Source organism: Amblyraja radiata, chromosome 15 (assembly GCF_010909765.2).
Source record: "Amblyraja radiata isolate CabotCenter1 chromosome 15, sAmbRad1.1.pri, whole genome shotgun sequence".
NCBI classification, from domain to species: Eukaryota; Metazoa; Chordata; class Chondrichthyes; order Rajiformes; family Rajidae; genus Amblyraja; species Amblyraja radiata.
Window position 1 is genome coordinate 40,950,922 of NC_045970.1, and position 14,590 is coordinate 40,965,511.

At 51.7% G+C, this 14,590-nt stretch overlaps 1 protein-coding gene across 3 annotated transcripts in view; it reads left to right on the forward strand.

Annotated features, from left to right (window-relative positions):
* The window catches only part of slk (STE20 like kinase), a 66,375-nt gene extending 54,654 nt beyond the window's left edge, over positions 1–11,721 (forward strand). For 2 of the 3 annotated variants that reach the window (XM_033034208.1, XM_033034209.1), the window contains 6 exons: positions 5,846–5,975; positions 6,537–6,661; positions 7,382–7,570; positions 8,259–8,384; positions 8,957–9,070; positions 9,622–9,768. In XM_033034208.1, coding sequence (XP_032890099.1) covers positions 5,846–5,975; positions 6,537–6,661; positions 7,382–7,570; positions 8,259–8,384; positions 8,957–9,070; positions 9,622–9,768 — 831 coding nt within the window. Of the gene's footprint in view, positions 1–2,799; positions 2,872–5,845; positions 5,976–6,536; positions 6,662–7,381; positions 7,571–8,258; positions 8,385–8,956; positions 9,071–9,621 lie in introns of all 3 variants that reach the window. The other variant, XM_033034207.1, reaches the window with a different exon arrangement.
* The last annotated feature ends 2,869 nt before the right edge of the window (positions 11,722–14,590 follow it).

The following is a 14,590-nucleotide window of genomic DNA, read 5'->3' on the forward strand; positions in this document are numbered from 1 at the left end:
ACCCCCACACTGGCCTGGGTCTGACCCCCGCACTGGCCTGGGTCTGACCCCCACACTGGCCCTGGTCTGACCCCCACACTGGCCTGGGTCTGACCCCCACACTGGCCTGGGTCTGACCCCCGCACTGGCCTGGGTCTGACCCCCGCACTGGCCTGGGTCTGACCCCCGCACTGGCCTGGGTCTGACCCCCGCACTGGCCTGGGTCTGACCCCCGCACTGGCCTGGGTCTGACCCCCGCACTGGCCTGGGTCTGACCCCCGCACTGGCCCGGGTCTGACTCCCACACTGGCCCGGGTCTGACTCCCACACTGGCCTGGGTCTGACCCCCGCACTGGCCTGGGTCTGACTCCCACACTGGCCTGGGTCTGACCCCCGCACTGGCCTGGGTCTGACTCCCACACTGGCCTGGGTCTGACCCCCGCACTGGCCTGGGTCTGACTCCCACACTGGCCCTGGTCTGACCCCCGCACTGGCCTGGGTCTGACCCCCGCACTGGCCCTGGTCTGACCCCCGCACTGGGAAAAGTCACCCTGTTGTCTGCTTCCACCGCATGTGGCTCTAACCTCTTGCACCATCAACTGATCTGTTGCCCCTTGGTTAGCATTGCCCCAGAAGACCTCTTTGAGGCTTCTGACAGCAAATGTGATGGGTGCCGAGGGACCAGAGCACTCCTGATGGGATGGTGGAAATACAAACATCTGTCTCTTGGTTGTCATCTTCATGGAGAATAGTGGCCCAGCAATGTGCTTTTGTGTTTAAGTTTCAGGAATTCAGACGTCTGTTTCCTGTAAACATGTGCTTGTGGTCAGTGCTACACTGGCGCAGACCACTGGCTCTTCTGCTGCCAGATATCATGTCCTGTTGAGGTCTTTCCTGTGCACAGGGCAAGTGTGACTGGGCTCTGGGTTCAACAATTAGAACTCATTAGTCCTAGACATTGAACGGATAAGAAATACCCTGGTCCACAGGAGACACAAGACCCAAATAAATTGTCCAAAAGCATTACAAGAATAATTGTCCAGATTAATAACCTACCTTTTAAAACTTGTAAAGAACCAACGTTGTCATCATCCAAAAGACAATTGGTGGCGATGTGAACTTTACGAAGGCATTGATAAGTTTCCTCCTGCTAGGCTGATCCAGAGGATTAAGGTGCATGAGATCCATGGTGACTTGGTAAATTGGGATTAAAATTTGTTTGGTCATAGAAGACAGGTCATTGGAGTCATTGGAGGAGTTATAATTGGACAGGAAGCTGCGGGCAATGGAGGTTTGGTTAGATAGGTGCTGGAAGCTGCAGTCAATGGAGGGTTATTGACCATTGTAGACAGATGGCATTAGTTAGGTTGGATTTGAGGCCAGCATAGACATGGTGGGCCGATAGGCCTGTTCCTGTGCTGCACCATTCTGTGCGCTAAAGGAGGGTTTGATAAATCCCTCCCTCCTGGCTCCATGCCCAATGACGCAGGTGCAGATCTTTGGTGCAGATTGTACAGTGTGTGTGTGTGTGTGCACTGGGAGCAGTGTTTACAGGGACGAGGCCTTTGCAAGGAGGGCATTAGTTTGGTTTCAGGTTGCAGGCTGGCTGCTCACTGAGCTGCTGGGTCGGGGGATGGGGGTGCGGTGACATTGTTCATCCACTGGTCGGGGTGCTGACATCCCAGCTGTCCCACTGCCTTGAGAAAGAGACCGTGTCTGATACAAGGGCCCAAAGTTGAGGGAACCAAGACGGGGAGTGAGGAATATAGGGCGGGGAATGAAGAGTGGGGAATGCAGAATGGGAGATCCCCGGAGTTTGGCGGATGTAACGTTGATAAGATCTTCAACGTGATGGCCTGGGCTATGAGACCGTCAGCAACTATTTACTGAGCATCTGTACAGCAACACATGTGTGATCTCCATCGACATCTGAATAAGGACCGGAGCCTTGGTCATGTTCATAACTTCTAGGAGCAGAATAAGGCCATTTGGCCCATTAAGTCCACTCCACCATTCAATCATGAATAATTTATCTTTCCCCTCAACCCCATTCTCCTGTCTTCACCCCATAATAGACAATAGGTGCAGGAGTAGGCCATTCGGCCCTTCGAGCCAGCACCGCCATTCAATGTGATCATGGCTGATCATCCCCAATCAGTACCCCGTTCCTGCCTTTTCCCCATATCCCCTATCTTTAATAGCCCTATCCAGCTCTCTCTTGAAAGCATCCAGAGAACCTGCCTCCACCGCCCTCTGAGGCAGAGAGGTGCTGACACCCATACTGCTGACACCCATACTAATCAAACATCTGTCAATCTCCACCTTAAAAATATCCATTGACTTCGCCTCCGCTGCCTTCTGTGTCAATGAATTTCACAGATTTACCACCCTCTAACTAAATAAATTCCTCCTCATCTCCTTTCTAAAGATACATCCTATTATTCTGTGGCTATAGCCTCTGGTCCTCGACTCCTCTCCAAATTCACTCTATCTAGGCCTTTCACTGTTCGGTAAGTTGCAATGAGGTTTCCCCCCCCACCACCACCCCTCATCCTTGTAAACTCCAGCGAGTACAGGCCCATTGCCTCCAGACACTCATCATACGTTAACCCAATCATTCCTGGGACCATTCTCGTACACCTCCGCTGGACCTTCTCCAATCGTCTCAGCTCTCATGGCCGGTTCTCTCTGCCACACTGCTGCTTTCTACCTCCCTCCTCTATGCATGTTTGGCTCACCGGGTCAGCTGTGTGTGTGTGTGTGTGTGTGTTGCCTCATTGCCCTTTTGCAGATGGAGCTGCATTGTACTTTAATCCACAGGCCATCGCCCAGGTTATGATACAGTCCTTTCAGTTATCATCATGCACCCTGTCCAATGCACAGCTTCAGGATGTAAGTGCCTTTGCCCTTCCTTGTGGTGGGCAGGTTTGTTGTGTATCTGTGTGCTGCATGTGTGTCACCTCCAGCGCCTGCTCTGTCCGCGTGGCATCTGCCCTCAGTAACACCCGATGCTTTCTTGCGGAAATCCAGAACTTTGGACAATAACATTTATTTTCATCTCTACCCAGAACGGCTGATTTCCTATTCTGAGGCAGTGAACTCCTGGTTCTGGATATCTTGGCCTGTCAGGGGTGTGCAAAGAGACTCGGAGGGAAAAGAGACAACAGGTCTGAGCGTGGTCTTCTGTGGGTCCTCGGGAAGGTAGTCAAAGACCACGAGATGGAGTCTGGAGGAAAGAGGATCTCCAGATGAAATGAGTTTGGTCACTGTCTGGGAGCCAACATTCAGGGGCAGTCCAGAGGGAGGTATGAGGATGTATCAATGAGTTAGTGTTGTGCCTCTGTAAATCTGGGTGCCGTTTGCCATAAAGCAATAGCAGTGCCCTCTGTCTACGGTGACAACATTGGGATTGGTTCTTAATGAAACTGGAGCGTTGGGAGCTGAGGGGAGACCCAATAGCAGGATGTAAAATTAAGAAAGCCAGGGTGGAAATGTCAAATACTTCGAGGCAGAGGGGCAGAGTATACAGGAGATGTCCAAGGCAATCGTTCCTACACAGAGGGAGGTGGGTGCCTGGAACATGCTGCCAGAGCTGGTGGAGGAGGCAAATGACATGATGGTATTCAAGCCGCATTTAGACAGACGAGGGTGGAACGATTTAGCTCATGTGCTGGCAGATTTTATTAATTATAATTAACTCCATGGTTGCACAGACGTGGTTGGCCGAAGGGCCTTTTCCTGTTCTGCACTGTTCTATGTTTTAAAGTGTGCAGGTGTGGTGTGGTTTCTGAATGAGAGATTTCCAGCATTGACAATTTCATTTTGCTTTTCAAACAGGTTTGTTTGCATTTCAAACAAATTGAGCAAAAAAAACAATTGTAAAGAACATAGAACAGTCTGCTTGTAATTTTCCTCAGGTTATCGGGAGATTTCAATCAATTCTTAAACACCCTGTGGCTGCCCAACTGCCGGCAGATGTTTCCAGCAGAAATGTATCGGGGCAAGGATGTGCGCAAGTCACACTGTGGGCACCACATGCCTGCTCTGGTTTCCCCAACACGTGGACTTCTTTCAAGGACATGCTTCAGCTAAAAACACAGACGAATGCTTTTCATGTAGAACCCAGGCATTAAAAAAAAAAACTGGTGCTCTGTTTTTATCCATTCTAGTAAATCTTCAAGATATTCTCCTTCTTCTAAGTAATGAAACTTTGTGAAATGTTTAGAAGTGTGTGAGCATGTGTGTGTGTGTGTGTGTGTGTGTTTGAGATGCAATATTTATTGACGGTGATTATTAGATAGCACTGAGTGCGGCTTAGTTACTGGTTATTGCTGGGGACCAGAGTGCAATGGTATGCAGGAATACGAATATTGTCGATGGAGAATTGACGAGATTCTGCTGCATTTCAGCGGGAGGAATAGCTTGGAGCTTCCTCTGGCAGCACCGAAACAATGCGACAGTGTGCAGCTTGACGTGATCCAAGGGAAGGCGGTCCATCTAGCCACAGTGACCTGTTGGCGAGGGAGAGGGACACTGGTCCTGAGCCAGACCCTGTCTCACCAGTGACGAGTTGGGTTTGGAATCCCTGCCGTTGGAGATGGGGTTCCCTAGGATCGGGCTGGTCCTCAGAAGTTCAGTTGCAGAGTAATGTTGGGCTTCCTGCATTAGAAGAAAAAAACTGGACGTCTGTTGAGTAATTGGCCAAGTGTCATCAGTACAACCCCCTCCACTGCATTCTCTCCCTGTCGTCCCCACCACTCATGATATAGCTTCCCTCTCTGTCCCCCCTCACTCAATGTGCAGTCACCTCCGTCCCTCACTCTGCCCCTTGTCTCCCCACTGCCCCAGACAACCCAACAGCCTTCCTGGACTCACTCCAAGACTGACATTGTTTTGTCATCTTCGGACCCAAACCTTCACCCCACTTGAACTCCTCGATGTGTGTGTTGGAACATTGAACTGTAAATAGAATTGCAGTCTGTGTGTGCGTTGGGTTACAGCTGATGTGTGGCTTACAACACACCTCTACCAGGGACCTGGATTACACAGTAAGCAGACACATTTAATCAGCTGGAGTGGAAGCTGTGGCATTGCTCAGTAATGGCTCTTGCCTTTGTTCGATGCAACGGTGTGGATAGCTGAAGCCAGGATGTATTCTGCTATGATGGTTGTAATAAAATGGGAATAAGTGGAGAGAGGTGAATCTGTGGCAGAGGGTAGTTAACAGTATGCCCTCTACATCCTGCACCCTGAGCTCTCCCACACAGCGAGAGCTAGCGGTCCCTGGCCTGCAGACCCTGCCCTGGTCCAGTCCACTGGACCTAGTGTTTACACTGCGCCACCTGTTCACCACCTGCAGTGATGTGCCTGTGAAGCAGCTCTGTCCTGAACCCTTCCTCATACAGGGACCTTACGCCAAGTGTAGTCTGGGCGTGAACATGCCAGGCTTTGTCCCCGGGCTTTCCACTGCACAGCAGTAGTTGCGAGAGGTGGCCAGGGTGAGATGTGGAGAGGGGAGATCCCTGCTCGGGACTCTCACTCCCATTGCAGCTCCCGTTTCAGTGGGACACGGTCCAGGAGACTTGCTGTCTGTCGCGAGCAAAGTCTATCCAGCAACACGTGAGCACTTTGTTGGCTTATCACCAGAGTACTGAATGAGCCTAGCAATGTCCCTGGTGTAGGAATCACTGGCAGACATAAGCTGACTGGACGTTTATGAAAACGTTCAGCTTTCTTTGAGGCAGGCAGCATGAACGGGTCTGTGACCCGGCGGAGTTTGTCAGTCGCCGTGCCGCTGTGTCTATCTGTGCGTGACTTTGTCTCTCCTTCCCTCCCCGTGCTTCTCATTACACGGCTGCCTCCCCAGGAGCAGGAGTTCCTGCAGAAGCAGCAGCAGGAGTTGGATGGAGCGCTGAAGAAGATCATTCACCAGCACAAGCTTGAGCTTGCGACCATCGAACGGGAGTGTCTGAACAACAAGCAGCAGATGATGCGAGGTGAGGCTGGAGGGAGAGGCGGCAACGTGGGCTGGGGGATGCAGGCGACGGCGAGAGGGCCGCAGGGGGGTCCCGGAGGAGACGGAGCGCGACTAGCGTCGGCAGGAGGAGAGGGGAGAGACACGGGCGGAGAGGGGTCCCCCACAGAAGAGTGGTCCTGGAGGAGATGGAGGTGGAGAGAGATGGGGGGGGGGGGGGAGGGGGTGAAGAGGGGCCGTGGGGAAGAGGGGTCCCGGGGGAGATGGGGGGGGTGCAGGGAGGACGGAGATGGAGCCCGTGGAGTACAGGGTCCTGATCGGTTGGGGCGAATGGTGTGGGGTGGAGTGGTTGGGAGGAGGGTGGTGCAGTGACTAGGGGCGGTGTGATGTGAACAGACTCCTCTGCTGTTGATAGTCCCCGTGGCAGGACACCAACGTCACTGGTCCACTGCAATGAATCTGCTCTAGGACGGACACACTGAGGGGCTGTACTGTCACCAGTGTGTCTGTCGGGGTCACCCTGAAGGGTCGGGGTGGCGTGGCCGAGGGATGTTATCGATGGTTCTTGCCTGTCGTTATGCAGCAAAGGAGGCGGCGATCTGGGAGGTGGAGGAGCGGCATCTCCAGGAGAAGCACCAGCTCCTGAAGCAGCAGCTCAAGGACCAGTACTTCATGCAGAGGCACCAGCTGCTGAAACGGCACGAGAAGGTCAGCCTGCGCTCGCCCTGGGCCCGGTACACCCACTCACCGCTGGCACAGCCGGCATCTCCACACCAGCACTGTGGGCACAGTGCACCCGCTGCAGCAGGCACAGTGCACCCGCCCTGGGCACAGTGCACCAACTGCAGCGGGCATGGCCGGTATCACCACAGGCTCAACTGGCATAACTCGCTCACTAATCCTTGCAGGTTGTTTTTACTTTCAAAAATGCTTATTAGAGCAGTTTGCAATGACACAATACTAACACACCCTTGCGTGTGCTGGTTCACACCAAAGATACACACAAAAAGCTGTAGCAGCTTGCGTCCGTCCCTCTGCCCTCTTTGATCTTCTCCTGTTACACATAGGGGTTGTGTGGCGCTTTCACTTGTTCTGTGGCCAATCTGGGGGGGGGGGGGGGGGTCACAGTGTCGCAGCGGTAGTGCTGCTGTCTCAGTGCCAGAGACCTGGGGTCAATGCTGACTACGGGTGCTGCCTGTACAGTTTGACCGTCTGGGGTTTTTTCCCCCAAGGTGCTCCGGTTTCCTCCCACATCCCAAAGACATGCAGGTTTGTAGATTAATTGGTTTTGGAGAAAAATTGTAAATTGAACCTAGTGTGTAGGATAGGCTAGTGCAAGGGAATCGGCACGGACTCGGGGGGCCGAATGGCCTGTTCCCGCGCTGTATCTCTAAACTAAACTAATCGGCATACTTCATTTGCGGACAGGAAATGGAACAGATGCAGAGATACAACCAACGTCTTATTGAGGAGCTGAAGAACGGGCAAACCCAGGAGAGAGGCAGGTTGCCCAAAATCCAACGCGGTGATGCCAAGACCCGCATGGCCATGTTCAAAAAGAGCCTACGCATTGGCTCCTCGAGTTCACCGGAGCAGGATCGAGAGAAGATTAAACAGGTGAGGTTCCAGTGCTTGTCCATTCTGTCCCACCCCACTTGCCCGACCGGCAGCTGCCCATCGGCTCCACGAGGGGGGGCAATGAAGCGGATCGGAGGGTAAATGGGCAGGGGCAAGGGGGGAAAGGAGGCCTTGGTGTTTGGGCAGATTTGTAAAGAGGTTTGCAAGGCCATTGTCCAGGACAGGACTGGACTGGGACCACTGCCAGTTACTTCCACAGTGCCCTGGGCAGGAGCCGATCGATATTCCCACTGGGCCAGAGCAGACCGGCAATCCCACTGGGCCGCAGTGTCCAGCAGACTGTGATGTTGAGAGGCCTGTACTCATAGAGTCACGCAGCGTGGAAACAGGCTCGTCGGCCCAACTTGCCCCATTCACACTAGTCCCACCTGCCTGCGTTTGGCCCATATCCCTCCAAACCTGTCCTATCCATGTACCTGTCTAAGTATGTCTTAAACGTTGCGATAGAACCTGCACTTGCAAACAGCCCACACCCTGTGGGACAGGAACTGGCCCTGGGAGAGGGACGGGCCCTGTGTGATGGGCAGGGGCCCTGAGGTAGAAGCACTGACCCTGTGGGATGGACGCTAGCCCTAAGGGACAGGTAATGACCCTGAGGGAGGGGGCATGGGGCCCCGGGGGAGAAGGGCACTGGCAGATAATTACTGACCGACCCTTCTCCGGGCAGTTTGCCAGCCAGGAGGAGAAGAGGCAGAAAAACGAGAGGCTGCAGCAGCACCACAAGCACGAGAACCAGATGCGGGACCTGCAGCTCCAGTGTGACGGCAACATCCGCGAGTTACAGCAACTGCAGGTAAGCTCCCGCAGCTTGTACACCCACCCCACCACATGTACCACTGGCCCCACAATGTACCACCTCAGTCCCACCCCCACCTCGACCGCCTGCCCCACAACATAGAAACATAGACATAGAAATTAGGTGCAGGAGTAGGCCATTCGGCCCTTCGAGCCTGCACCGCCATTCAATATGATCATGGCTGATCATCCAACTCAGTATCCCGTACCTGCCTTCTCTCCATACCCTCTGATCCCCTTAGCCACAAGGGCCACATCTAACTCCCTCCCATGTACCCCACCCCCCCCTTCACCCCGGCCCCACTGGCAGCCCCACAATATCCACAGTCCCCCATCGCCTGCCCCGGCCCAGCAACATGTAGCCTCCTGTCCCCGCCCCCTCCCTCCGTCCCACCCTCCCCTGGCCCCTCCTTCGCCACAGCCCAACAACACGTGCCACCCCCCCACCCCCTTGGCCTCTCATCCCTGGCCGAACAAGCTTGTGCAGTGTTGGTGGCGGGCTTGGGCGTGTAGTGCGAGGCAGGGGCCTGGGCCACTGACCATCTCTGTCCACTCTCCTTGCTGGTGCAGAATGAGAAGTGTCACCTGCTGATCGAACACGAGACCCACAAGCTGAAGGAGGTGGATGAGGAGCACAGTCAGGAGCTGAAGGAATGGAGGGACAAGCTGCGGCCCCGCAAGAAGGTATGGACATCCTAATCCCCAATAACACTCTATCACACGTTTAGTTCAGTTCAGAGATACAGTGCGGAAACAGGCCCTTCAGCCTTCTGAATCCGCACCGACCAGCGATCCCCGCACACTTACATTACCTTACACACACATTCAGGACAATTTACAATTTTATCAAGTCAATTAACCTACAAACCTGTACGTCTTTGGACTGTGGAAAGAAACCGAAGCTCTCGGAGAAAACCCACGCAGGTCACAGGGAGAACATGCAAACTCCGTACAGACAGCACCTGTAGTCGGGATCGAACCCGGGTCTCTGGCGTTGTATGCTCTGTAAGGCAGCAACTCTACCGCTGCGCCACCGTGCCATTGTTCTGCGTTCTGGCAATTTTCACTTTGCACTACCTGTTGTACTTGTGTACAGTTTGATTGTATTCGTGTACGGTATGATTTGACTGGATAGCACGCAGACAAAGCTTTTCACTGTGTCTAGGTACATGTGACAATAACAAAACCAACACCAGGCTTCCTCCATCACTAATAGTTTAACAAACTTATTTCAGGCTCTGGAGGAAGAATTTGCTCGGAAGCTGCAGGAGCAAGAAGTCTTCTTCAGGATGAGCGGGGAGTCGGAATGCCTCAACCCTTCGGCACAGAGCCGTATCTCCAAGTTCTACCCGGTCCCGAGCCTGCACTCCACAGGGTCCTAGGCACCAGCCCTGCGGTAATCTTCCAGTGTGACTGTTACATGTAGTGCTGCTCCATTAACCCGCAGCAAGACTCTCACTGCCTCTCTACCACCTCGGAGTTGGAAGACAATCAGCATGTGACTGTTTGGATTGAAACCTTTCTAACCTTACGGGCTGCTCGTGTTGACGGGGCCCCCGATAAATTGTGTGACTTCATCCCCTGCCGCTTTGAAAGTCAACAAGCCTGGGGTTGTGTGATCGTATCGAATGGCGCCATTCCACCCTCTGACACACTCTTCACTGCCCTGTGACCACCGGGGTGAAGCCACTGGGCTGGTCTGGGTCACAGCCACTGTCCGAAGAGGGGGGCAGTACTACATTGCTGCTCTCTTGCGATGGGATACCGGGTGGTGACCCGTCACAGGGCTCACTGTGCATGTCCACTAGCTTTCAGTCATCATCAACAGTTATCAGTTCAATCTTCCGTTAACATTCAGCTCCTGCGTCATTCTGAGCAAACTAACAGAACCGAGGGCTTTGAGCATTTCTGACATTTGTGGGGCATTTAATCCAGTCGTGGGCCTGCAGAGGAACCACGGAACGAGGTTCCCCCTGTGACTGGGCACTCAGGCAGTCACCCGTCAGACAGTGGGCAACAGAGTTGCAGGGACAGCCTGAGTATTAGAGCAGTGGCGGAGCGGGGCTGCAGGACTGACTCGCACGATCCCTGTTTCCCGTCGCCTTCCCCGTCTCTTTGTGGCTAAGGACGAGCTTCCTGATGGCATCAGTGCCTGCGAACATGTGTGTAGCCTGATGGCATCAGTGCCCTCAAACATACGTGTAGTCTGGCATCATTGTCCTCGAACACGCGTGTAGTATGGCATCAGTGCTCCCGAACACACGTGTAATCCGGTGGCATCAATGCCCTGAACACGCATGTAGTCTGATGACATCAGTGCCCCCAAACACACATAGACTGGCATCAGTGCCTCCGAACATGCATGTAGTTTGATGGCATCAGTGCCCACAAACACGCATGTAGTCTGGCATCAGTGCCCCAGAACATGTACAATCTGCCCGACCGTCGGTGAGGACAGGATCCTTGCAGTTACTGTAATCAATTAGTTCTTCGGGAGCAGTCAGGCTCTGAGCTGGGTGCCCTGTGAGGAGGGTGGGGGGTTGAGGCAGGGGTACCGTGCCTAGCGTGAGATGCCCCCTGCAACTCCGGCATGTTGTGTGGTACACTGGAGCCAGCCGGGAGCGTCACAAGCACAGATCTCACTGGACAGTCAGCTTGGTTCACAAGTTTCACTCCACTGCATTTAGTTAAAGAACCAAACCGTTATTCAAACAATCACAACATTTAACTTGAGGATCATTGTTGCAATTAACTAACTATCCATCCCTCCATTAAACCCAATGACCATCTCTGTGCCGTTTATGGGTCAGTTTGTGCATCTGGACATTGCATGCAGGCGCAGTTTATTGCCCCCCCCTAACTGCCCTCGTCCGAGGGCTGCCTCTTGTGGTAGAGGGCTCGCGCTGTACTGAGAGGAGGGTGTTTGAGGATCTTGGATACAGCCTCTGGTGAGTGAGCGTCCCACATACCTGCTGCCATTGTTGCCCTGGCTGCTTGTGGCTTGTGGAGATTGGCTGAGTAACAGCAGCGCCTGGATCACAGTGCATGTTTGACACAGTCACTGTTCGAATGCTGGACCATGTGCCAATCAATGAACTAAATCATCATCACTACATTACCAAACTAACATTACATTTAGACGTCATTGAAATATTGGACAACCATCACTACATTATTAAAACCATCACCCTCTTGGGTGGTCAGTGAAATGATCAATCACCCTGATGGCATACAGTGAATGAGGGTAAGGTGCTTTGAAAATAGTCTGAGTGATGTGATGAAGTCCTTCGTCTCAGAACTAAGAATAAAATGTTCTGGTCTACTTTTGATTGGGAGTGGGTTGTCGATGGAGTTCTTGTGTGGTGTACGTTTTCATATGACTGACAATCCCATCTTGGGCCAAGAGTCAATATCACCCCTCAATGTGAGGGTGTCACCCCTGACCCTTCACCCCTCAGTGTGTGGAAGAACAGTTTGCACAAAGTATTCACAGCCACTATGATCTGCTCTCTATCTCGGACACTATATACTTGGGTTGTTTTAATGGATGAAATGTTGCGTTGAAGTGCGTATTTCCCCTTGTGCAGTTTGGGTCCAGCCTGTACTGCCCCAGACCGCGGTGATGTGAACCCTACCTGACTGGGGGAGTGCAAGGCTGCCGAGTTTCCATCTCCATCGGGACATGTTCGTTTTGTGTGAATGACTTGGGAAGCCAGTACTGCAAAGCTGATCACGGCAGGGAAAGCAGCGCAGGACCTCACTGTCCGGGTGCTGAACACTGTTTCAGAACTGAGCCGTTTAAAGCTTTCCCCACCATCCTCACGCCAGCCACCAGCCTTAAACGCAGGTCCACAGAGCCACAGGTCTGTCCGTCAGTCATAGATTCACAGAGCTGTAGAGCACGGATACAGGTCCTTCAGCCCAACTCATCCATGCCCACCACTGGCATTCAGGGCTAATCCTATTTTCCTGCATTTGGCCCATTTCCCTCTAAATCCGGTACAAATGCCTTTTAAAAGGATCTGAGCTGTCGGGAGAGGTTGGGCAGGCTAGACTGTTTCCCCATAAAGTGCAGGAGGATGGGGGGTGATCTTATAGAGGCATAGAAAATTATGAGGGGTATAGTAGGTAGGGTGAATGCACAGAGTGTTTTACCTAGGTTAAGGGAATCAAAAAACAGAGGGCAAAGTTTAATAGGAAGCTGAGGGAGGTGGGTACATGGAACAAGCTGCCAGAGGAGGTAGTTGAGGCAGGTACTATAACAACATTTTAAAGATATTTGAAGATGGACTCAAAATGCTGGGTTAACTGAGTGGGTTAGGCTGCACCTCTGGAGAAAAGGAATAGATTACGTTTTGGGTCGAGATCGTTCTTCAGACTGCGTCTCGGGAGAAAAGGAACCTAGAGGTATGATACAAAATACATGTGGACAGGTACATGGTTAGGAAAGATTTAGAGGGATATGTGCCAAATGCGGGCAGATGGGACGAGCGTAGATGGGGCAGCTTGGTCAACATAGACAAGTTAGAATGAAGGGCCTGTTTCCATATTGTATGACCATGACTTTAAAGTCATAATTATATCCACTTCTATAGCTTTGTCTGGCAGCTCATTCATTCAGACTACTCTCTGAGTGGCCCTGAGGTCCCTCTTAAATTTATCTCCTCTCACCTTAAACCTGTGCCCTCAAATTTAGAAATTAATCAGATTAACTTTACTGTCCTTCTGATTAATTTTTCTGATTGTCACCCTCCCCTCAACTAACAATGAACCATTCTACAATTCTTTAACATCGTCTGCTTTGATCTGTCATTTTCACACCATACCCTTCCATATCTCTAGTCTCCCTCTCCCCTATCTCAGACTGAAGAAAGGTCTCGACCTGAAACCTTACAGATTTTGTGACTTTCTTTGGTGTAGTCCAAAGAAAGTCACAAAATCTGTAAGGTTTCAGGTCGAGACCTTTCTTCAGTCTGAGTTTTTCTGGTTTTCTGGTTTTTCACACAGAGAGTGGTGAGTCTCTGGAACTCTCTGCCACAGAGGGTAGTCGAGGCCAGTTCATTGGCTATATTTAAGAGGGAGTTAGATGTGGCCCTTGTGGCTAAGGGGATCAGAGGGTATGGAGAGAAGGCAGGTACGGGATACTGAGTTGGATGATCAGCCATGATCATATTGAATGGCGGTGCAGGCTCGAAGGGCCGAATGGCCTACTCCTGCACCTAATTTCTATGTTTCTATCTGTTTGAAACAAAACTCATTTTGGATCCAATTTGTCAAATCGCCTTAAACGCCCTGGTTTTATTTGTGGACGGCTCTCCCGTCTGGGACCTCGTTAAAGTTCACGTAGACTGCACCAACCATACTTTCTTTGTTGTCACTTGTCACAAAAAATCCAAAGTTTAGAGAGCTTCACCACGTCCAGCGTTGGAATATGTAGATGGGACAGTGTAGAGAAAGCTTTACTCTGTGTCTGATCCGTGCTCTCCATAAGTATGTAACAGCAGTGTGGGGGGAGCTTCATTTTGTGTATAACTCCGACCCTACTTCTATGATGGAGTTGAATCACCTTGAATCTGTATCCAACTTTTTCTCTCTCTGTCCTGGGAATATTTACTGCCCTAGTACTCTCTCCTTAATCCTTCCTGTTACTGTGTGTTTTTTTTTTGTTCCCCCCCCCCCCATCCTCCCTCATCATAGAGTTATACAGTGTGGAAACGGGCCCTTTGGCCCAACTTACTCACATCAACCAACCTGTCCCATGTACACCTTGGCCCATATCCGTCGAAACCTTGAGAATTCATGAGAAATTAGTTTATCTCTCTTCTATTGTAAAAACCTTTCCTCAAAGAAGGGATACCAAGTACTATGCAATATGCCCCAGTCCACATTGCACAGATCTGGGTAGATGTAGAATAGGCTTAATTGTGACAACACTCGTTGGAATGGAAGCTTATCTGCGGGAATGTCGTAAACAGACTCGCTTCTAAACGGTGTTTATCATTTACAAGTTAAAGCAGATGTTCCCTTGCAACATTTCCCACAAAATAACCGTGATCAACTCTGCAGAACTGATACAGAATTTTGTTTTACTTCTGACGTCTTGGCTGTTCAGGATGTGTGTTGCTTTGATCTGGCAGCACACTGCTGAAGTAATTCTAACATCAACCATATTAAAGCAGAGGTTAACGTCTTTGGTTCCTCACA